The sequence below is a fragment of the Aspergillus ruber genome (genome assembly GCF_000600275.1).
Source record: "Aspergillus ruber CBS 135680 unplaced genomic scaffold scaffold00002, whole genome shotgun sequence".
Classification (NCBI taxonomy): Eukaryota; Fungi; Ascomycota; class Eurotiomycetes; order Eurotiales; family Aspergillaceae; genus Aspergillus; species Aspergillus ruber.
The window spans coordinates 1280303-1302839 of NW_024467298.1; the positions used below are offsets into that span (position 1 = coordinate 1280303).

The 22537-nt window shown below is 49.2% G+C and overlaps 8 protein-coding genes across 8 annotated transcripts; 2 read left to right on the plus strand and 6 right to left on the minus strand.

Annotated features, from left to right (window-relative positions):
* Nucleotides 1-227: 227 nt before the first annotated feature.
* EURHEDRAFT_374297 (DUF2841 domain-containing protein) lies at nt 228-1849 on the minus strand (the record flags this gene model as incomplete). Its single annotated transcript, XM_040778623.1, has 5 exons — nt 228-694; nt 747-932; nt 993-1433; nt 1496-1700; nt 1760-1849. 5 exons carry the CDS (start codon nt 1847-1849, stop codon nt 228-230), a joined length of 1389 nt encoding a protein of 462 aa, XP_040642928.1.
* A 5001-nt stretch (nt 1850-6850) lies between these two features.
* On the minus strand, nt 6851-11313 carry EURHEDRAFT_408511 (cohesin subunit SMC1). Its single transcript, XM_040780845.1, has 6 exons — nt 11151-11313; nt 11004-11097; nt 7976-10943; nt 7613-7920; nt 7194-7560; nt 6851-7125 (listed from the first exon to the last, which is right to left on the minus strand). The coding sequence occupies exons 1-6, from the start codon at nt 11179-11181 to the stop codon at nt 7108-7110; spliced, it is 3786 nt and encodes a 1261-aa protein (XP_040642929.1). The 5' UTR covers nt 11182-11313; the 3' UTR covers nt 6851-7107.
* Nucleotides 11314-11445: 132 nt separating this feature from the next.
* EURHEDRAFT_408513 (uncharacterized protein) lies at nt 11446-12594 on the minus strand. The gene has a single exon (XM_040780846.1). The coding sequence runs from the start codon at nt 12462-12464 to the stop codon at nt 11589-11591; it is 876 nt and encodes a 291-aa protein (XP_040642930.1). The 5' UTR covers nt 12465-12594; the 3' UTR covers nt 11446-11588.
* Nucleotides 12595-12710: 116 nt separating this feature from the next.
* On the plus strand, nt 12711-13963 carry pdx1 (putative pyruvate dehydrogenase complex component Pdx1). The gene is made up of 2 exons (XM_040780847.1): nt 12711-13068; nt 13154-13963. The coding sequence occupies exons 1-2, from the start codon at nt 12984-12986 to the stop codon at nt 13936-13938; spliced, it is 870 nt and encodes a 289-aa protein (XP_040642931.1). The 5' UTR covers nt 12711-12983; the 3' UTR covers nt 13939-13963.
* Nucleotides 13964-14787: 824 nt separating this feature from the next.
* EURHEDRAFT_447311 (WD40 repeat domain-containing protein) lies at nt 14788-16805 on the minus strand (the record flags this gene model as incomplete). Its single annotated transcript, XM_040783662.1, has 4 exons — nt 14788-15552; nt 15618-16189; nt 16250-16377; nt 16477-16805. 4 exons carry the CDS (start codon nt 16803-16805, stop codon nt 14788-14790), a joined length of 1794 nt encoding a protein of 597 aa, XP_040642932.1.
* A 1139-nt stretch (nt 16806-17944) lies between these two features.
* EURHEDRAFT_408516 (tRNA-dihydrouridine(20) synthase (NAD(+))) lies at nt 17945-19465 on the minus strand. The gene has a single exon (XM_040780848.1). It carries the CDS (start codon nt 19328-19330, stop codon nt 18200-18202), a length of 1131 nt encoding a protein of 376 aa, XP_040642933.1. The 5' UTR covers nt 19331-19465; the 3' UTR covers nt 17945-18199.
* Nucleotides 19466-19947: 482 nt separating this feature from the next.
* ipp1 (inorganic diphosphatase IPP1) lies at nt 19948-21653 on the plus strand. The gene is made up of 5 exons (XM_040780849.1): nt 19948-20565; nt 20633-20752; nt 20818-21161; nt 21220-21303; nt 21362-21653. Exons 1-5 carry the CDS (start codon nt 20071-20073, stop codon nt 21501-21503), a joined length of 1185 nt encoding a protein of 394 aa, XP_040642934.1. The 5' UTR covers nt 19948-20070; the 3' UTR covers nt 21504-21653.
* Nucleotides 21654-21683: 30 nt separating this feature from the next.
* EURHEDRAFT_408518 (mitochondrial 54S ribosomal mL53 protein) lies at nt 21684-22537 on the minus strand. Its single transcript, XM_040780850.1, has 2 exons — nt 22391-22537; nt 21684-22266 (listed from the first exon to the last, which is right to left on the minus strand). Exon 2 carries the CDS (start codon nt 22185-22187, stop codon nt 21867-21869), a length of 321 nt encoding a protein of 106 aa, XP_040642935.1. The 5' UTR covers nt 22188-22266; nt 22391-22537; the 3' UTR covers nt 21684-21866.

The window sequence follows — 22537 nt, forward strand, 5'->3', positions numbered from 1 at the left end:
AAAGGATTTTCCCATAGTCAATAAGGCAGAACTTTCTCGTCGCGCAAACCAAGACTTACTAGAAGTTGCAAAAAAAAAAAAAAAAAAACCGAACGATGCAATATAGACATACAAGACAAAGGAAATGTGCAGTGATGACGAATCGAGTATAATACAAAGGAAAAAGGAAAAATAAATGAGTGTGTTGAGTCTTGGTGCCATGCGAAAAACTCATCAGTAGGAATTCATTAGTATCCAGTAGAATACATAGGCGCTGGGTGCGCCTGAGCTGGGTGCCCCCAATACCCAGCCTGCGTTGATGGCGCCGTTGTCGGGACAAGGAATGGCTGGCTGAAATAGTCCGGCATACACGCGGTAGCGGCACCTGGATGTGACTCGCCTTTGGAAGTCACGTACGCAGCACTGGCGTGGGCACCAGTGGACATCATGGAAGAAGCCATGTCGGGTGAGTAGGATGGGTGCGTCTGTGCAGGACTCCGGGGGCCGTTAGACGGGCAGGACGAGGGAGTGAGAGGAAGGCAGTACTCTGAGCTGCCATCATCCGAGGTGCCGCGCATGGCTGGGACCTTTGGCAGGGTGGTTGGAACCGAGGAGAGTGAGTCGTGATGGTCTGTGGATTGGAAGTCGTGCTGGTCGAATTCAAAGCTGGCTTCAGGGAGGTGGACGTGGGAGACGTGGAGTATTGTATCGGCACCTGGATAATCGTTAGTGTTGAATATAGGAAAGGAGAGTAGCTAGTAACATACCAATATCACCAGCCAAGTAGTGCTCTTCCATCTGTCGAACGTAGTAGATCTCGTCCAGGACCTCCAGGCGCTCAGAAGGCGAAATTTGGCGTCGCACATCTTGACCAGCTTCTTTGAGCTTCTCTGCAGTGATATCGTGGCTGCCCCTCAATTCGCAAAGGATGTGGATAAGAAGACGGACTCGTTCTGTTGTGAAAGTAAATGTTAACAAAAAAATGCCTTCCTTCCTGTTCTAGTTGGACTCACCAGGCTTGGGTAGGTGGTCAGGCTCCTTGTGAGTGACACCTGTCGGCCACCACCTTGGCTTTGTCAACTCCGGGTCAACACGCTGTGATGTTCCTCCAACGTTCTTCCGTCCATTATAAGGGTGGTTGACCTGCTTGCGCGGCTCAACGAGCTTGATCCATGCCTTGGCAATCATTCTGCAGTTGAGCTGCTGGAAGTTGTCGAATGCCTTCTCGTAGTACCGTCGTAGGATGTCGTGGTCTCCCACGCGCAGCGCGGTGCGGCGGATGGTGGGACAAGGGGAGGCTGATGCGGAATCAGAGTCGCGACGTCTCTGGCGCTTGCTGCGTTGCGACTGCCATTCGCAGGGAATGAGACCATCTCGTTTTGTTCGAGAATGGTGGTACCAGGCGAGGGAAGTTGAGCTGGGAAGAATGCTGTCCTGAGCTGGCATCATTGAGTCTGTCATTGTCACAGTTAGTAAGTTACCTCTAATGGAACTGTTCCTTCAGATGTTCACTCACTTGAATAACCCTGCAGGCCATATGGGCCTCCCGTCACGGAGCGCAAAAACCGCCCTCTAACATCCTGGGTGAAAATGGCCTTTTCTGAACCCTCAATCGAAGCGGAAACCTCCACATCAAGCTTTCCATCGCCGTCCATATACAGAATAGCATAATGCGAATATGGGATGTTCAGCATTGTTGGCTGGGTTGTCGCGATCTGCTGCTGCGATAACGGTTATCAGCACCGGTGACCCTGATAGAAGCCGGATTTATTATGCTTACAGATGATCTCGAGGCCATCCCATCATCATACGACAATGACTGGTGAGACATCTCGGGCCCCGTTGTCACGGCGGCATATGCTGGGTTCATGGTGTTTGTTCCGCACAACTTGGTATGAGATGCGCAAGCAGAGTATGAATAAGACAATGAATAAGACCAATATGAAATGAACAGGTGCTGGTTGTGATACAGATAGCTGGTCTTATATCTAAAGTATAGGTCACGAGAGTTCGACACTGGAGGCGATGGTCAGATTTATCTGAGGAAGCAAATGAAAGATATAAGAGAGTGATGACCCGAAGGAATGGAACCGGAGGAGCACCCGTCATATATCAGATGCTGGCCAAGAGAAAAAAAGAAAGCTGCATAATCTGTTCAGGGGATCAAGGGAAAAAAAAAAAAAGAAAAGTACGGTCCAGCGAGTCGTCAGGGAACAGAGCTGTTCTGACACTTGCACACCCACATGACATGCGAATCCAGTCTTGTGGCTGGTACGGTATGGCTAATGTACGGAAAACAAATACATGCAGGATTGAGGAGCAAAACGCCATCTAGATGGGTCCGCATCTACATTATGCATGAATAGTCATTACTATTACAGGCGTTGGTACTCCTCGTCTTGGGCCGGATTTGCGTCTCCGACCCACGTCGGCCCTCGCAAGGCAGCCTTAGCATAATGACAGAAACCCAATTTTGCCCGCTCATTGCCAGATCAATACGATGACTGGCTAGTCCAACAGGGGAATGTTAGAACGCCGGGACCTCCAGACGACTGCCAGGGACCCCCGCCGGGGAATCCGATTCACGTCCCAGAAGCCCCATATTTGATGGATGAATGATGACAAAAAGTGAGCATCACTCCGTACTCCGTATTTCACACTTCTCAGGTACTGTTTGAGGGTCAGCATGGTAATGGCTAATGCGAAAAAAAAAAAAAAAAGCAATAACAATAAAGCCTGTTAGAATCACTTTGCGCGTTGCGTGGCGTGGAGACAGCGAGAGCGAATCACATCAGCTTGTTAAGAAACAAAAAAAAGCAGAGGAAAATACCTTGCCCCATGTGTTTGACATCCTTGTCGCTTTCTGAGGTCATGCAGGCAAAGTGATGATTACATGTCCAAGAACCGGATGCCCACAGGTTAGAGATGCCCTGATCGGCAGAAGCCCTTGCCCCTCGAGATTAACAGGGACTCCGTAGTGCTCAGCAACGCCTCTCGCTTGGCCATTTCTCTCTCGCCGGAGAAATAGTGTGCCTTGACCGATATACATATTCGTGTGCTACGTGGACACGGCTCGGGGCCTTTAGGCAGCGGAGTATGGCAACAACACGGCTGGAAACTGCAGTCCTAGTCTAAACAGGCGGAAATGAATTGTCTTGATCCGTTCCTGGTGCTGTCCAATCAGTTAAACCATGCATGAAAGAAAGAAAGAACTTTCCATTGCTCTCCACTTCTTCTACGTCGCAAAAGAAAACAATAGAGATCTTTCAAACGGATCTGACTCTAGCTGACTAGCAAGCGACCTGATTTGTCACTCGAGCTGATTAGTGGGGGGTCTTCCGGGTTGGGAGAGTATCAGGACTATACTCGTCAACAACCGCATCTCCTGGATGATGATAGTTCGATGCACGGCGTATCTAGCCTCTCCACACGTACATCTGTTACATCTCTGTTACCGGAAATGGCACTCGATCACTCGTTTGAATACGGGCTATTCCGTACTTTGGTGGGCCGCTTCGGTTTCTAAAAACACAACAGGAAATTGCCTGCGCCAGTAGGATTGACTCCCCTCTCCAGATCGACAAGGGCCTTGGCCTCCTATGATGCTCTTCTTCAACTGATGCGAAATTATGGAGAGGGGATGTGGTCAGTTAACCCCAGGGCCACTGACCGCCGATCCTTTAGTGGTTAGACTCGTCGGGGAAAGACCACCTGGTGGCCTCACTATGATAGTGCCCGTTCTCTTGCCTTCTCTTCTCTTCGCATTCACGACTCACACAAGAGATTCTGGACTCTTGGCCGGCCTTTGGCTGGCTAGCGTACAGCATAACGGCTGTTGCATAGTACCGACACAATAGTCTTGTTCCTTCGAACCCAATGAGGCTATGCGACTATGAGACGGCGGTGGTGACCCCATGCCTCCACCGGCAATGATCATCAACGGAGGATCCATTTGACGTGGATCATCATCTATCGACAGTTGAGCGACAGCGGGCACTAATTCAATTTTGACAGTGCGGTGCCAACAGCCGAAAAGGGACAACGCATACAGAGCACCCGTATATCCACTACCATTTTGGCAGGCTCACCGTTGTCTATTCTGGCGGTGACAATACTGCAGTGCAGGGACTACAGGCCAACTCAGCACTGCACACTAAAGACGTTCATTTCCCGTGGGCGATAGGATGGCGACAGAGTAAAACGCCGCCAAAGAGCTAAAAGGGTAAAAAAGATACATAGACAGTGAGACGCGATGTATCTAATCCCCCTTACCTTTTTGCGGGGGAATTAAAATTTCTTTTTCTCAATTTTGCCTTCGGGATCCTTCCCCTTCGAACCTTCTCCGAATTCCGGTCAAATGAGCTGTCAACTCCAAAAGACCCAGCAACATACGACGCACTTGCAGCACCGATACTTCCCACAGACTTCATGCATGTGGCTTGCATGATTGAATCCGAGTGGCGGAGTATCGGTGGATGGCGATGGTCGACCAAAAACAAAAATATCGAAATAACGGCCCCCAGTTGGCGCGCGCGGAATCATTGGCGCGTTCACATACGCAGCAAGACCCTTGTCCTTAATACGAATTAGTCTGGCGAGAAAAGGGGGAAACAAACGGCATCTCGCGATCTAACTGACGAAGAATCATATATCGGAAACCGTATCGCACAAGTCCGAGGTCATCTGCAGCCATCAAACTCAACTCGCGACAGAATCCACTTTGCAATTGACACTTTGGATATAGAGCATATGTCACTGAGTCCCAGGTGATTGGCCCCTGGAAGTGATGAAGTATCGCTCCAGCCGATGCAGATCCGTTAATTCTGTTTACATTCTGCGGCACAGTGCATTCGTCTGCTACACCGAGTATCTGACCTCTCAACTCGGGGATCACGATCTACCGCTACAGGGTATATGATAATTATGCATCATTATTGAATTTGACCGTGATTAAGGTAATTGTGGTCAGTCTATAGATTCGCCTCTCAGAAACATAGATACGGAATCCTGTACTGCCTCCCTTGGACAATACAAACGGAGAGCGATTTCAAATCAACCTGTTGGCAAAATCCTGGTGCCTCAGGAATTCAATTGGCTCAATTCTTGACAGAAACAGTGATGCATAAAAGCTGTGGATCAAGGAAAGTCCACTCTGGGATCCCAAAATAGCAGCTAGTCCCCGAATGTTGCGCAATGGTCGATGACAGGGCTGACCTTCTTCCTCTATGGATTCAATCGCATTGTGGCCAATTTCGGGCGTCAGCCATAGGCCCACCGGTCCTCCTACTCTTTGGGGTTCTGTGATCTACTTTTACTGCAGAAGACTATCATTTTTCAGTCACGGCTGAAGCATTGGTGGCTGTTTCACTGTAGCTGATGTTACACAGTACTATTTCGCCACTTATTGAGACTGAATCATGCTGATATAGCTAATGACTAACGATGAATAAGATGGCCAGTCGAGAATCCGTTGGCTACTCCGTACTCCATAGGCATCGCTTACTTTGTTAGGAATGCAGTGTCATCCTTCTGCTCAGACTATGGAAGCACATCTCTTTTCCCTTCCAAATCATCGCATAATGTCCAATCAATTCCAATACCACTGTGCTCAGTACATTATTGAATCCGTCAGTCTGGTTCGGTTCCTTCGCACCTGTTCGGTCTAACACGACGTCGTCCTTTTTCCCGGGGTTGAGCGGTCATATCCAGCCACCCAGGTACTTGTACGGATACCTCCTTTTCAAGAAGTACCAACATGTCCCCGGATCCCAAAACATGCATGATTAATTCCATGACAGAACGAACTATTGAATCCAGATTGACATGAACCTGCAGAAGGCATCCTCGTACAATACACTCAGATTCGGTCCAGATCCGAACCCAGATCTTCCTACGAACCAAACCATTCTGCACTCCGTACCAGAGTTTACTGAGACCCAAGAAAAAAGAAACAGGAATAATTTGCAGTAGGCATGTCCTACATACCCCATCCACACCGGAGAATATTTCCACGGAGTAACTGTATGGCTGGATACGATCAACACTACAGCGTACTATAGATTTCTGCATGTTCGTGAGATGCGAGATGCTGCTGATCGAAATGCGGCAAGTTCCCTTCACCGAGCCGTGGTGGAAGGTCTTCCGCATTCCTGACTATATATGAGGGAGATGTACGCTGTGCAGAGGATATGTATGTGTCTGCAGCGGTTGTTTCCGTGGAGGGGGGTATGCCACGTACCGCGTAGATTGTATCTTAGTGTGCTCTGTAACTTAGATAGGCAGGCACTTGTACTTGTGCATGGCAGATGCAGAGAAATATGATTTGTCTGCATTTGCAATTCTTTACCATTACACCAGTGCTGCAGATTCTCACTGATTGAGATGCATTGTACACCGTACTTTGGTCCTTCTTCTCTCAAAGACACTATTCGGTCTGGACTTTCCTGTTTACCCGCGTGCACGTACTGCTATATACACTATTGTATGCACGCATTGTTTGTAATAGGACACATTATTGTCAACATGTTCGTGGGGTTTGGGATCTGGTCATGTCATCACATGAGACAGCTCAGTTCGTTTATGCTGGTATTGAGGCTCTATTGAGGTTGCTGTCAGCGGCTATTCAGCATAGACGTAGCATGAGGCTCAATAATATAGCAGAAAGAAGATATCTCGAATCAATAGCTACAACATGGTATCATCAAAAGAGGCTATCCTAGAAATTACCACGTAGTCTTTCGAATGGCATGGATTGCATTTGTAGACATTTCAATAACAGTGTCCATGAGCTGTGAACAGGGCGTAGTGTGGATTCTTTAACAATATGAGAGTTGGCTTGAGGTAACTTGGCGTTGATTTATAGGGGGTGGGGGGCAATGTGAATGATATATCTCTAAGAGACCATGAAGCTTAACCCGACGAGATAAAGAAGCAAAAGAAAATAATTCAATTGTTCTGGTCATAAACTGAACTCGTTACCATTCCATGGTCTCATTTCAAGGCGAATAACGTTTCCAAATAGGGCTAATATAAGGAAGATAAAATCACTACAGGGGTACTAATCTACAAATCACATATTAAGAAAAGAGAGAAAGAAACACCATAACACTATCAACATAAACAGAGCATTCATTGATACTTGCGCAGCTGTAGTAAAAAAGAATGGTTAGCACATGATCTATAGCTATGAATTATGGTGGTGAACGGAAACTTACATCAAGCGTCAAAGACTTGCTGCTATTCTCCGCTTGGTCACGGTAAACACCAACCAGCGCCTCACTGTTTTGAAATAGCCCCGTCTTCAAACTAATCACGATGAACTGCATACCAGGTGCAGCATGATCGTGGATGTAGTTCGCGATACGGGCGACGTTGGTGTTGTCCAGAGCAGCGTCGACTTCATCGAGCACGAAGAAGGGAGATGGCTGGTAGGAGTGGATCGCGAAGAGTAGGGCGAGGGCGGCCATTGTCTTTTCGCCTCCAGAGAGGTGCTCCATGTCGCGGAATCGTTTGAGCGGTGGCATGGCATGGTATTTGATGCCGTCAAGATAGGGTTCATCGGAGTCTTCGATGTCCAGGTATCTAGTAATGTTAAACGTTGCTTGCCAAAGTTTCTGTATGAATGGTAACTTACGCTTGTCCACCCAATGGATAATTAGAACTCCGCGTCAGCTCCCGGTAGATAGGGCCAATCTGCTCAGAAATATGCGTGAAGGCTTTGTTGAACAGGTCTGAACGCTTGCGCATAACCTCTTCAAAATCGTCCTTTGTCTTGCGCGAGTGCTTCCGAGAATCTTCGAAGTCCTTCTCAGTACTCCGAAGCTTGTTCTCGACACTCTCGAGACGCTCCATTGCGCGGGTGTTCGGTGCCATCTTGTCGAGGTCGCTGTTGAGTGACCTGACCTTTTCCAGAAGTTCTTCTTCGAGTTTTTCGTCGGATTCCTATTTCTGTATGAGCATGTATTTTCTATGGGAGCTTTCTTTGACCACCACTTACTTCCTTGAGGGAGTCTCCTAGAGAGTCAAAGTCAACCTCAACGCCGTAGTCTTGCACGAGAGCCTGACCACTGCCATTAGCATCCTCATCGACATCCATGGCATCCGGATCAGCCGTCTGGACAAGCTCATCAATAGGAAGATGGTCGAGCGAGTTTGAGCTTTCAGTCAAGGGAATGTCAATATCTTCAAGTTTGCAACGCCGGAGAAGGGTGTAACGGCTTGACGAATTCCGCTGGATATCAGCCTCTAAACCACTAATATTCTTCAATGACCCTTCGACGTTCTTGCTGCGCTTCTGCAGTTCCCTTCGTTGCTGGTTAAGGTTCTCTGCCGATTGTCCGTAGACTTCCTTTTGCTCTCCCAGACGTTCGCGGAGGATCTCAAGCTCGGCCTCAAATTCATCGAGCTGATTGCGGATATTTTGCTGCTCTGCCTTGAGTTCCTTGATCAAGCCCTCGTCACGCTGGTGCTGTGCTTCAAGACCACTGATACGGTCAACTGTAGCTTGTAGACGTTGTTTCTCGAAGCTGAGCTGGTTCTCGATTCGGCTCTTTTGCGTTGTGAACTCAAGCTTCTTCTGAGATGCCTCCTCCTGCAGCGAGCCTTGTTGTGCTTCGTATTCACGGATGTTATCGTAGCCAAGGCGCTTGCAGAACTTGCGGTAGATGTCATCCTCGACGCCGCTGACCGACTCTTGCGTCTCTATAATCGATTGGTCGAGCTCGTCCAGTGTCTCCTTTCGCTCCGCGTACTTCGGCCGGAGGTCTTCGAGCTGGCGCTTGACGAAGTCAAGCTCGCTGTGCTTGCTCTTGAGATTCTTCTCCAAAGCCTTTAGTTCATCGCGAGCATAGGCAAGACGCTGCTCGAGACCAACCAGTTCGCCCTGCAGAGTTTCCTCTTCGGTACCCCTGCGGTGGCCCTTGGGTAGGTTGGAAAGGTCTGCCATGAGCTTATCCTTGAGCTTGTGAAGGTTCTCCACTTCTGAGTCTTCCCAGCGCTTAGAGCTTTGCTGAGGACCACGACCACCAGTCATCAGACCACCCTTGTGAATCACTGTACCATCGAGAGTGACTGTCTTGGCATCCAAGTTTCGTTCGTAACAGAGGTACTTGGCTGTCGCAAGGTCATCGCAAACAACGGCATTTCCACAAGCATAGGTGATAGCGCGGGAAACGGAGTCTTCATAGTCCACCGTCTCAATCGCAGGACGCATTCCACGGTGCACACCCTTGAGGTTGGAGTTGAAGGCCTTCACCTGGATCGTCTCGAGCGGAATGAAAGTCGCCTGTCCGGCTCTCTGGTCACGGAGGTGCTGGATACACTCCTTAGCAGTCTTCTCGTTGTCGACAACGATGGCATCGAAGTGTCGTCCGAGAACCGTACTGACAGCTTCGTTATACTTCTTCTGCTTGGGTTTGCAAAGATCGCTGACTCGACCTTTGACACCCGGGAAGATGCGCTTCAGTGTCGAGATCAACTCCCTTGTCCGGATTTCCTTTTCAGACTGCTTCTTGCCATCATCAGCTTCGAGCAGCTTTTTCAAGACGACCTGAAGTTTTTCTTCCAATTCCGTTCTCATCTGAGACACCCGTAATCGTTCGGAAGTAAGAGTATTCAACTCCTTTTTCTTGCGCTCGATGTCCTTGGAAGCGGTGGTGACGACCTCGGTGATCGACTCTTGACGCTCTTCCAGAGACTGTTTATCAGATTCCAGACTCTGCAGCTGCCACTCGGTGCCCTCAAATTTGCTCTTAAGACTGTTCACAGCTTCAGCTTCCGTCTTCCGCTGGCGGCGTAGATTGTCCAAGTTGAGCTGCTCTGCGGATGATCGTTTGTTAAGCTCCTCCTTGAGTTTGTTGTATTCTTGTTGGTCAGCGCCGCTAAGCTGGATACCCTGCTTGCTCATAGACTTCTGCCATTCAGCTTCCCACTGGACCTGTGCCTTTTCGACAATCTTGAGGTCCTTCTCCAATTGCTTGGTGTTGGCCAACTGTGCCTCGCGCTCCTTGCCAATCTCAGCGATCCGCGAAGCGAACCTTTCGACTTTCTTCACGGTAATGTCGACCTTTTCGTCCACGGGGACCAAGGAAGTATTAGCCTCCTCGATCTGCTTCTCTTTGTTCGTGATGTTCTTCTCGGCTTTTGCAACATCTCGCCCGACTTTAGCATGATCTTTCTTCGCATCTTCGACGTCCTTCTCGTACTTCTCGACACCGCGGCGGTATTCTTTGAGCTCATTCTGGTACTTCTGGATCTCTTCGCTGGAGTCGTCGATCAAGCGTTGGAAATGAAACAGCTTCCATAAGATATGGGTAATGATAGCTTGGTCGCGTTCCTCTGCCTTCCTAGAGTAGCTATCGGCCTCGCGCTTCTGTTCCTGGTATTGCTTGATCTCCGAATTGATACCTCTCCGACGGTGAAGCTGGACAGTTTGCTGCTCAGCAGCCTCCTCAGCTTCCACCTTCAATTTTTCGTACTCCGCTTTGTATTCCAAACTACCCGAAATTTGTTCAATCAACCGCGTAAGGTCCTTGGGAGACTGCGCCGCAATCGCTTCAACATCACCCTGGAAGACAAGGAAGTTGCGCGCCTTGATGAGGATGTTCTCCGCCTCCAGAGCCTCGTTATATTGCTGCGCAGACACGACCTGGTTGTTTATCCGGTACTCGCTAACGCCCTGGCTCGTAATGGACCGCCGCCATTGTTGCTCCTCGCCGGCATCGTCTTCGTAAACCGCCATAACCCATGCCGTTCTCGGGTCTTGTGTTCCGTTTGGATCTTGCGACTCGATTCCGTCGACGCCATCTTCGGCCTCGTCGTCGCCGTTTGTAGGCTGTTCGATTGCGTTACCCTCGGCATCGAGCTTAGCGGTTCGTAGGACGCGGCCACGGTAGACCAGATCGCGGAGGTTCGCGGATCGTAGGTGGGATGATTTGATACCTAGAACGAAGGAAATCGCGTCCATCCTAATGTCATGTCAGCGCGACGGACTCTCAAATGTCCGAGGATACAAAAAGGCAACAAACGAATTCGACTTTCCAGACCCGTTGGGCCCGATGATCGATGTGAAGTAGGCATCTCCAAAGAGGAGCACATGGTGACCCTTGTATGATTTAAAGTCTAGACAATTGTCAGCAACTTATGAATGCGCATTGTTGCGGGTCGCAACGTACTGAAAAGTTCAAGCCGGATGAGTTTCCCCATCTTGTCTTAACGCTGCCGTTATCCGGCAAACGCAGCACCAAATCAAACAATGAAAATAACGAACGCAAACAGCGTGCACCAGCAAGTCGACAACGAGGTGTCAACCGAACCGGCCATAGATGTCGTTGGAGGGGCTCGCGATGGTTATCTGGAGAGCGCGTCACGGAGTCGATAGGACGCGCTGGTCACGTGGGGCCGAACCGCCGATAGGGCAAACAAGAAAAGTAGAAGATTTTACAATTTTATTTTTTATTTTTTATTTTTGTCTGTGAAAAGCATCAAGTTTGACAGTATGTACAGATGTCGTTGAGTACAGGAGCAGCTTTAGATAGGCCGCATATAAAAATAGGTAGTAAGACAGCATCTGAAGGTATCACTCATAGAAAGTAATTGGGAAAGACGAAACCTTACGGCCGACGTTTGATATCAAGCGGATTCCCAATCATCAAGAAATCCTCTGATACGAAACCAGCAGAGTCCATTCTGAAAACACCCTTCTGGCCCTCAACTTCCAGGAGAATAACGCCCTCTTGAGTGAAGAGCTTCCGCACATTCGCAAATATCGTCCATATCAGAACGCTGATTTTTTTCGCCGGTGCTTTGAGGATTTCCATTTCCGATGGCTTGGTGTTTCGCGGGGTTTCAGGCTGCTGCGGCCGGTTCGCACCCGGAGTGACCACGAGTCGACGAGAGAAAACAATCTGACGAGGAAGAGCATCGAACTCAAACGGCTTTTTGAAGGGCATCATAGACCGGACCCTGAAACGGATATGTGTCTGACCATTCGCGCTGACAGCATTGACAGACTTGATCAAACGTCCGGTCTTGGTCAGGAACACCGTGCCCATAACACTCATTGCAATACAGACACCTCCAAATAGGGTCTGCTGCCACATGGGGATACCAACGGCAATTGGGTCCCGGAAAATCATGTTGGAGTTGTATACTGAGTAGGCGAAGCAGAATGCTGCAAGACTGTAGGCACCGAAGATATAGCTGCGATGGGATGGTGCGTTGAAAAGGACGACGTTCCCTTCTTTTGCGACTTTGCGCTCCAGCTTCCCGAATCCTTCTGGTCGTCTCCCGGCAAACTTGAGGGTCTCTTCGGAGTTTGCGACTTTACGTGCTTGGGGTTGGGGTTTCACGGCGGCTTTTGTCCTGGGGATGCTCGACGAGAAATATCTCCATATTGGGCGCGAGGCATTAGCCTGTAAACTAGGTAAACGAGAGAACCTGGGGTATTGCTGCGAGAGCCTTTGAAACGCGAAGCACCTGGGAAACATTGTGTCGGAGTCTTCTATACAAAGTTAGCATACACTCAATTGCAACCATGAATTCGCACAATAAGAACTCTTGACCCCTCGAAAAATTAATCAAGAGCAATCCCAATAGAATGAACAAAATAAACTCACCTATTTCAGTTCCTGGTATCTTGCTCGATTATCCAAAGAACTCGGCCAATCCTCCGTCCTCCGCGGCAGAAAAATGTTCCTGTCCCGGCCACCGGTGAAGCTCCCAACAACTTCAACGTCAAGTTCTACATGCCGGAGATAAGAGCGCCATACACACCCAGGCCAGCTTCAAAAACATCTTCCAGTTAATCGCGGACATCAACACCTCACTCCGCTACCCCAGAAGGTCCGTGTGGATTCATCGTGGAGGTAGATTGATCCAGTCGCCGAATCCGAACAATCCAGCCGTTGAGATAGCATACGCGACAACAAAAGGATAATTTTCGTCAACCGGAAGGCAATCAATAATTTCAGGTTGCAGGATATTTGTGTGATCGTTGAATCTACAAAATGGCATCCAGCTTCTCAGCGCGCCAAATCCCGGCCATGTTCGCCAGACGGCAACAGCCCACCACAGTATACAGTGCCGCCAGACGTGAGTCTACAGGATATACTTTAGGATACAGGCTGCGCAGACTTGCTATATAAATATACAGCATGCTAACAAGATACATCTATAGGCTTCGCATCCACCACCCCCCAAACCCAAAACCCCGCCTATCCCCTCTACCCATCCGTTACCCAACTCCTCCACGAAAAGGGCATCCCCGACTCCGATATCTCTAAGATCCCCGCCTCCGGCCCCAAGGGCCGCCTCCTAAAGGGTGACGTCCTCGCCTATCTCGGCTCCATCCCAGCAGATTATCCCTCCACCCAAGCCGCCCGCATCGACAAGCTCGCCCATCTCGATCTAAGCAACATCAAGATCGCGGCACCCCCAGCGCCCAAGTCGGAGCCTGTCACCGAGAAGGTGGAAGCGCCTGCTCCGCCGCCAACGACCTCCGTCGCGCTGTCGATTTCGCTCTCGGCCGTCTTGTCCGTGCAGAGGAAGATTAAGGAGAGTTTGGGGATTACCGTGCCGCTGTCGGAGTTTTTGGCGAGGGCTGCGGACCTTGCGAATGAGGAGCTGCCGCGTTCGGCTGTGCAGAAGCCCTCTGCTGATGAGCTTTTCGATGAGATTCTCGGTGGGGAGCCTGTTACTACCTCGCGGGGTGACTATATCCCCGAGTTGAATGAAGTGGATGCCCCAGTTGCGCGGGCCCAGCCTGTCCAGGAGGACCTTATTGATTTCCTTGCTGGAAAAGTTTCTAAGAAGCCTTCTTCGCGGGTAGTACCGTCCGTTGAAGAGCCGGCTGCCAATGTATTCAGTTTGACAGTTCCGGTTAACGAGGAGAAGAGGGCGAAGGCTTTCTTGGACCGGGTTGAGACGCTGTTGACCGTTGAGCCTGGTCGTTTGGTTATTTAGGCTTTTTTTTTTTTTTTTTTGTTGTGTATTATTCCGTTATGTTCTGGTCATTGATTGTGTATATGTAAGTTTAGCAGCAGAAAAGCTAGAATGGCTCATTGAGGATTTATACAGAGCAGGATTTCCACTCGACTCTATTACTTTTTACACCGAACCACTCTTTTACAATGAGAGTATATCTTAGGCAAAGCAATCAAATGTCTTGTACATCCCATTCTCCATTACCACTAATACAACAAAACACTACCTACTTGCCTATCTGTCTAAATCCTAGGGCAAAGAGAAACAAACAAAAGAAGCACAAGGTCATGCAATCATCAATTATACTCAACAAACGAAGCGAAAACACAAAAGTAGAAAACCCCTCGGACCGAATCTCAAGGCCATAAACAAATCGCCAACCACCTATTAATCAAGTCAAACCCCATGAATTAACGCCTGTTTTTTCTGGCCACCCGTTTGGAACACCGTATCCATAGATAGAATCTGGGAATCGGGAGAGAGAAGGACCATTAAAGTTGCAAGGCGCCTTGATAAACAGAAAGGGAAAGGAATACAAGTGAGCGCAATGCTGTGAAGAAAAGAATCCGGTATATCAACGCGCCTGGTAATCTCCTGTAAATGCTGTGAAAAACCCGCGAAAAATGCAATAGATGCCCAAGATGGAAAAAGAAAACAGAATGAAAGAAAACAACTCAGCCCGTTCCTGCTTGAACCCCCAACCCAGGGAGAACCCGAGGATTCAATTAAATCAACGCCAAAGACCAAACGAACGCCTTGTTGAATGCACATCACGTCAAGGGCCACGTGAAATCACGGACACCGCAGAACCCATTCTTTAAGATTCGTTTACCGTATCGTACCCATTTCTGCTAGTTTACTGCCTTCTCGTCCGTGTTCTCTCCCGGGCCTCTTGTTGAAAATCTTCCAAAATCGGAGAGTTTCATCGCCTGCGCCGGTGACAACTGTTTGCCCATCAGGGCTCATGGCGAGGTAAAGAACACGAAATGTGTGGCCTGTTAATGATACGACCTGCTCCATGCGAGGGTATTTCCAGACGACAATCTGGTTCTGGCTATAACCATGTGTGCTGATGATCTCGTCCGAGTTCTTCGACCACGACAAGTTACACACTTGGCTGCCAGTGTCGACCTCCTTGATCATAGATCCGGTCGACGTGTTCCAGAATTTGATGGTTCGATCAGCCGTACCTCCACCGGAAGCGAGGAGATGATGTTGATGGGGCGACCAGGCAATAGCCTTAACAGCAGCAACGTGATCCGAGAAGCGGTATAACGGCGTCTCGTTCAGTTTATCCCACACCATGAGTTTATTATCGTTGCCACCTGATGCCAACTGCCCATCTTCCGTGTTCCATTTTAGACCGCAGACCTCTTGTTTATGTCCTGCAAGGCGGCGTATATGCTGATCCGGAGAACGGACATCACGATGAAAGATGATTTTGTCTCGAGACCCAGACGTAAGGATGTGGTCGTTCCACGCCAGAGCACCGACTCGGTTTGTGTGGCCAATCATTGTTCGTAGACGACGACAGTGCTCGGCGTCCCATATTTGAACGAGACCTTTCCCTGTTCCAATTGAAAGATGTGTTCCCTATAGACAAGCAATGCGTTAGCATTCCATAAAAGCGTGAAAACGAAATTTCCTCATAAACTCACCCTTTGAATCCAGTTAACACTGGTAACAGTATCATCTTTAAGCTCGCAAAGCTTCGTAACTTGCCCTGAATGCGAATTCCACATATAAACTGAATTACCTAACCCAACCCCTAGGACATTACTGCTACCCCAATCCACTAGGTTCAGGTAGAAGTCATCTTGTAGGTCTGGAGCATCCAGAACTTTGTATGGGACCTTGTTGACGTAACGAGGTTGTTTCCGTGGGGTCTCCAGGATACGTTGGCTATCATAACGTATTGGGGACAGACTGTACAATTCTGACCGGGCATTTAGGTTTGGGGCATGGTGACTTCTGGGTGTTTTCGACGGGGTTTGCTGGTTCGATCCGACCCGCGGGGAGGCGTATGTGAAAAGGTTTTTGTGTGGTGTGGATGGTGTGATGCTGGCGGGAGGAAGGTTGGAGACGTGCGATGGTGGTGTATGCGAGCGAGTTTTATCGTTGATACCAGAGAGTGGGTCTGCTGTTAAAGAGTCCAAATCGGCTTGGGGGACGGTGTTTCCGAACAGTTCACTACGCAACACTCGCGAGTACATCCGGTTTGCTTCTTCGGCTTAATTCAATGTTAACCACTGTTCCAGTCAAGATAGATGGGCAAAGGAGTATGGCTTACTTTTTTGAAAATGGAGTTCTGAGTGTGGGGTACGCTTTTTCGTTTTAGAAGGGGTCGAGGGGCAACCATCTTCATGAAGCAAGCTATATGTCGCCTGGAAGTCTTGCCCATCGCGATTCGGAATGAACCTGTCAATGGAGAAATCAATATCGTTAGTGGAAACCCCGCATGGACACCATGGCCAAACGCGCAGCGCTACTCAGCCCTAGATGGTAGAGGGAACTAACCTATCCCCGTAAACTCTCTGCCTCTTTCGACTTGGACTAGTCCCAGGTGTCCTCTCACGACGATGTCCAGCGTCCTCATAATCTCTCAATGCCTTTGTGAGAGCGTCCGGATCGATAAGGTCCTGTCCAGTTTGGCTCTTTTTCCGACCACTCATCGTCTCGGGAAAGAAGAGCGTCTTCTTAGATGGCATGCTCGGCGGTGTTCTTGTTCCCGGCGGGGAAGCAATGTTCAGTGCGTTGGTTCCGGTCCGTGACGACTTGCCGTTTGATCTGGCGGCCGCCGACCTTCCAGCTGTAACGGTCTCTGAATCTCTCTTGCTGCCACCCATGTCTATCAAGAAAGGGCAATATGTCGCTTGGGGATACAATCCGTAATGATCTCACAAAACAATCGAACTCCGGTATAACAAAGGGATACCCCGGTTCATGCGACGGGTTTTCGGGTGGATCGACCGGTCGTGATGGCGCTATTGACCGGTTCGAGCTCAATATGCGCAAAATAGCTTAACAGAGAATACGATTGGAAATCCAAGGCGACTAGGGATTGATTGCGGTTGAGAAAGTGGTCCTTCGTTTCGTGCTCCAGAATAACAAGATGATCGAGCGACCCGGCGACGGGCAAAACAGAAGACGACGATGAGGTACGAGCGCTAACGGAACGCAATGTTGATAATTAGGAGAGCGCAGTCAACTGTAGAAGGGCATTAGAGGTAGTTTTGACCGCCGTCTGGGGAGAAAAAGCAGGTCGACAGCGCAGCGAAAAGCGAACCAAGGGCTGGCGATGGTCTTTCTTGGGGTTGACGGAGTTCGAAGGGAGACGCCCTCCGGTCACGCGTCGGGGGCACTAAACCGCTTTTGGAAAGCATGTTGACCATGGATACGCTTTGTTCTTGGAGTGAAAAAAAAAAAAAAAAAGTTCTTTAAATTGGTTGGACACGGTTTTTCTTATGTTCTTCCTTCATTGCTCTTATTTTCTTTCAATTGATTCAATGCGGTGTGTGGCTTGTCAGTGCGCTTTGTACTTGTTCTATGTTTTGCATGGTTGCTGGGCACAAAACGCTCTATTTACAGTACTGACACAGGTCTCTAGACATTCCTTGTTTGGAGAGACTGGTAATATTTATTCTATACCAATTTGTTGACACATATCACTCTGCGTTATAGAGAAATAGAATAACCACTTTGTACTTGTACCATGCTCTATATACTCTGTACTGCCCCTCCTGATAACACCCACGCGCCCTGACGCGACCAAAGCTTGGACCATCCACAAGCACACCAGCCAGACTTGTGTCAATCCATCCGAATTCCACTGCAGTGATGGCAGATCCAACGGCTTCCGCCTCAGCTGGAAATCCTCCGCGGCGTATCTTTATTTACCGTATTATGATTGGCATCGCGTTTTAATGCGCGCTTGGTCGCTACTTAACAGTACTTTGCCAACCCCTGTTTCTGTGTTTCTGAATACTGACAAGGGGTACTCGTTCTGATTCTCATTGAGGTCTGGTCTTTGTCTACATTAATAGTACGCGAATGTCTCCGTGCGGCTAGGCAGAGTAATTCTTAACATTGCTTCCAGGAATATGGACAAAAAGAACGAGCCAAAGCAACGACAGACACCACAAAATGCAAACCAGACCCAATCATTAGTCTATGCGTATCGACATAAGAACCGTAAATAACATGATTTCGTGTATATACTGCGGGGAACAGAAAGCCATGTTCATGCCGCGACCGCTTCCTGTGCGGGCTGTGATGGCAAGGAAAGATCGACCTTTTCGGGCTCCTGTTTCTGGTTGGTAGTACTGTTCTTGAAAACTGACTTGTGTGTCAGATTCATGTTTTCATCAACCTGAAGAGCAGCAGGCACGAGGTCATCAAACCCGAGTGCGTGGCAAAAATCATAGTAGGACTTGGAGGACTTTGAGTGCTGAAATTCCTTGCTTGGGACGAGCATGTTTAAGAGATATTTCGTATTGCCGAACCGGTTCTCTACCTCCATACAGGTCCGCAAATAAGCATGTACGACATCTTTCCAAGGAAGCAAACCGCCTTCTGGGCGGAAACATGATGAATTGGCTTCTGCTGATGTCGCAATCATGGCCCCGTCTACACCATACTCTTTCATCAACGCCAGACCTTCATTGCGTGAAGTAACATCACCGTTCATAACACAGGCAACTCCAGCTTCACAACACACATCAGCAACCATCTTCAGCTGATCGCGAATTGCTCGTTCCCTGGGTCGCATTGGTGTTGTACGGCAGTGAACTGTTAATCCTGTGATTCCAGTTTTGACCAGCCGTGACACTAGTGCCTTAGTCTCTTCAGGAGTCTCCAGAATGCGAATCTTGACTGAAATCCCAATCTGGAATGGCTTCCCAACTTCATCAACCAGAGCGGTAAGGATGGAGACTAGCTTATCAGGGGTCCGCAGCAGAGCTGCCCCCATACCACCACTTGTGCTGAACGGCTTTGGGCACCCTGAGTTAACGTCAATACCAGACACATCAGGTGCAATTATTCTAGCCGCTTCCACCGCGAGTTCGGGCGACGCTGTGCCAATTTGAAAGACTAGTCTGCCTTTCTCGCGAACCGGATCGATGCGATAGATGATGGATCCCTGACCGCGAGTGAACTCGATGATCCCATTTCGAGGGTTGACGCGACGCGATGTGCCAATGAGCGCGCGATCGATTGTTTCGGGGCCCCAAACCAGATCAGCCCCATAATCCAAAGCAAGAAGACGAGATGGCAGTTCTCCGGACCGAACCATCGGAGCCAGGACGATTTTGCCACGGTAGTCCACCCCATTAGTAGGGATAGGAACGCGAGAGGTAGTCATAGCAGTCATTGCAAAGCGAAGGAATCTGAGCATGTCAAGGCGAGATAAGAGGAAACGAGTGTGACTGTTGATGGCCTTAACATTTTTTGCTTCAAGGGCGGAGATAAGAAAGATTAGGCACGTGAAGATAACGATAAGCTTTCTACATAGTACAACGGACCATTCCCGGTGTCGGTTGAGTAGTCGGTCTGCCATCCGCCATAAAGCGTAGGAGTCCACTTTGTCCATAGAAGAACCGCGGACGGTCATCAATAATAATAAAAGACGCCCAGAACATGGGTGGAACAGTCCACTAGTGGAGCGGACGATTCACCGAGAGTTGCAGACTGGGAGTACGGAGTACAGGGTACAGACAGCCTGCACAACCATCTATGAAGGGTACTAGTAAGAATCCGGCAAGACTGCACTACTCTGCCAAATGGCGTATCCGAGAGAAAAGAGAGAGAGAGGAAAAGGATCAAGAATACCAATTGGACATGAGTATCCAGCAATTCCATACTCTAGGTTAACCTCGGAGCTGCCAGGGCAACATTCCCGCCGCCGATTTTCCATCCCGAGGCGAGATTGGCGGGCCGCCACTAATAATCCGCCTGGTTTTGTCTTTTTCGTATGTCTTTGTAGACTAAAGTAGGAATGAAGCATTTACTGAAAGTTCGGGAAGAACAATAAGATTGTCACCTCCTCTTTTCCGCCCCTATATACACCGTCTCTCCTCCGCTTCTTCCTTTCTTTCTTTCTTCTTTCTCCATATGCTGCTTTCTGCTCCATTCGCCCAGCAACGGATTGTGGCATCGCCAACTCCCTTGACCCGTTTACCCACCGCCTTCCGTTCGTGGTTGTTTCGCTCGCCCGTCCGGCGCACATCCGCAACAGTGGCTCCCCCCACTAACCACGCCGCCCCTCCCCTCACCTTTTCTTCTTCTCCTTCTCACCTCTCAGCTTCATCCCCTTCTCCATCAAGGATAAATACCAAGGTGTCGTCCGCTTCAGATCGTGCGACTCTCGTCTCTAGACACATATCTTCTACCCCTCCGCAGCATCCAAAACAACCAGCAAACACCAACACCATGTCCTACACCGTCCGCAAGATCGGCCAGCCCAACACTTTGGAGCACCGTGTCTACATTGAGAAGGATGGCGTCCCCGTCTCCCCCTTCCACGACATCCCTCTCTACGCCAACGAGCAGCAGAACATTCTGAACATGGTTGTTGAGATCCCCCGCTGGACTAACGCCAAGCAGGAGGTGTGTTTAGTCCAATTCAAAACGACGTTGGTCCAATTGAATACTAACACGAATCCTCCTCCCATAGATCTCCAAGGAGGAGTTCCTCAACCCCATCAAGCAGGATGTCAAGAAGGGCAAGCTCCGTTACGTCCGTAACTGCTTCCCCCACAAGGGCTACCTCTGGAACTACGGTGCCTTCCCCCAGGTATGTTCCATCTTTAGATCTCAATAACAACTGTTTTCAATTCCTCCTAACTAATGCAATTGTAGACCTGGGAAGACCCCAACAGTGTCCACCCTGAGACCAAGGCCAAGGGTGACAACGACCCGCTCGACGTCTGCGAGATCGGTGAGGTCGTCGGCTACCCCGGTCAAGTCAAGCAGGTCAAGGTCCTCGGTGTGATGGCTCTCCTTGACGAGGAGGAGACTGACTGGAAGATCATTGTCGTCGACATCAACGACCCTCTTGCTGCTAAGCTCAACGACGTTGAGGATGTTGAGCGCCAGCTCCCTGGTCTCCTCCGCGCCACCAACGAGTGGTTCCGTATCTACAAGATCCCCGATGGAAAGCCCGAGAACCAGTTTGCTTTCTCTGGCGAGTGCAAAAACAAAAAGTGAGCCCTCCGTTTCTAGCTATTAGAAAGTTCCGTGTTCTAACCACTCAATATCAAGGTACGCCCTTGACGTTGTCCGCGAGTGCGCCGATGCTTGGGAGAAGCTCATCTCTGGCAAGTCTCCCAAGGGTGACATCAGCCTGTAAGTTGCTTTTATTCTGAATGTTTTAGGTTAGATGACAGCTAATTAAAAGCAACAGTACCAACACTACCGTTGAGGCCTCTGGTGACCGTGCCGACCAGGGTGCTCTTGCCAGCATCCCCAAGGGCCAGGACCTTCCCCCGGCTCCTATTGACAGCACTGTTGACAAGTGGTTCTTCATCTCTGGTGCTGCCGTTTAAATTTATTATTGAACAATATCCCAAAAATCTAATGACATTGACTGCCCGCATGGGTGAATGATAAGATGATGCGTTTCAACTGTTCAACGTGTACTGCAATTATGGGTTCCACAGAGTAACTGCTTCATGTAATCTTACATGTGCCATGTTCGACAATCGTAAAGTACAACAGTAGAGTAGGAATCACCGGACCGTAAAAAAATTTTATGCTACATGGTATATACAAGCATGTCATCTTCCATCGGAAAACTGAATCTGTCTAAGACAACCCGGTCTTCCAAGCGCCGTGAACAAGAACCAGGAAAATAAAAATGCATAATAATACAACAATCACCACATAATCCATAAACAACATAATATATCTTAGCTTTTCAATGTCTGCTCCCTCTCAATAACCCGTCCCACCCGCGCAACCTCCTCAATCACATCCCCAATCTTCATCCCCCTCTTCCCAACATCCAGCTGAATCTCCCTCCCGCCCTTGAATCCTATTGTCATCTCAGGCAGCTGTGTCGAGTTCCGCGGGAGCTGCGTGACTTTGATGTCGATGTGGTTGGGGCTCGAGGCGGAGATCGTGGAGGGTTGGCGGACTAGGTTGAGGAAGAGGCGGCAGGGGCGGGAGATGGGGGAGAAGGGGTTGAAAGTTGTGCGGAAGGAGGTGATTGTTCGGACTGGGACGGACATTTTGGTCGATGTTGTTGGTTGTGGTGTCGGTTGTGTTTTCGGAGGGGGTGGTGGATGGACAGTATGAAAGGGATGAGGTCTGTAAATTGCGGGTTAACTTCGACTGTTCTATTTGAATAATTAAGGATGCTTTTTCTCTCGCGAACAGAGCGCATCCATATGCGTCCTTCCGGAACGTTGTAGAAACCAAAAAGTGGGCGTACCTGATCTGAGGATTGCAATCGCTGGTAGTGCTCACTCAGGTCCGAAACAGTGATTGAACAGTGCGGTATATTCGAAGTCAGACCAACTCCGGCACAAGGCTCGACAGGCGACAGGACAGAATGAATTGCTGGGATATCAGTCGGCTC

What these genes read in the sequence shown, in the direction of transcription:
- pdx1 (XM_040780847.1), top strand. Translation starts at nt 12,984, where the DNA reads ATGGCATCCAGCTTCTCAGCGCGCCAAATCCCGGCCATGTTCGCCAGA. An exon ending in AGTATACAGTGCCGCCAGAC is followed by an intron (nt 13,069 to 13,153) that starts GTGAGTCTACAG and finishes ATACATCTATAG; the next exon opens with GCTTCGCATCCACCACCCCC.
- EURHEDRAFT_408516 (XM_040780848.1), bottom strand. Translation starts at nt 19,330, where the DNA reads ATGACTGCTATGACTACCTCTCGCGTTCCTATCCCTACTAATGGGGTG.
- EURHEDRAFT_408518 (XM_040780850.1), bottom strand. Translation starts at nt 22,187, where the DNA reads ATGTCCGTCCCAGTCCGAACAATCACCTCCTTCCGCACAACTTTCAAC.
- EURHEDRAFT_408511 (XM_040780845.1), bottom strand. Translation starts at nt 11,181, where the DNA reads ATGGGGAAACTCATCCGGCTTGAACTTTTCA. An exon ending in GGGTCTGGAAAGTCGAATTC is followed by an intron (nt 10,944 to 11,003) that starts GTTTGTTGCCTT and finishes ACATGACATTAG; the next exon opens with GATGGACGCGATTTCCTTCG. An exon ending in TATCCATTGGGTGGACAAGC is followed by an intron (nt 7,561 to 7,612) that starts GTAAGTTACCAT and finishes TAACATTACTAG; the next exon opens with ATACCTGGACATCGAAGACT.
- EURHEDRAFT_408513 (XM_040780846.1), bottom strand. Translation starts at nt 12,464, where the DNA reads ATGTTTCCCAGGTGCTTCGCGTTTCAAAGGCTCTCGCAGCAATACCCC.
- ipp1 (XM_040780849.1), top strand. Translation starts at nt 20,071, where the DNA reads ATGCTGCTTTCTGCTCCATTCGCCCAGCAACGGATTGTGGCATCGCCA. An exon ending in ACTACGGTGCCTTCCCCCAG is followed by an intron (nt 20,753 to 20,817) that starts GTATGTTCCATC and finishes ATGCAATTGTAG; the next exon opens with ACCTGGGAAGACCCCAACAG. An exon ending in GGCGAGTGCAAAAACAAAAA is followed by an intron (nt 21,162 to 21,219) that starts GTGAGCCCTCCG and finishes CTCAATATCAAG; the next exon opens with GTACGCCCTTGACGTTGTCC.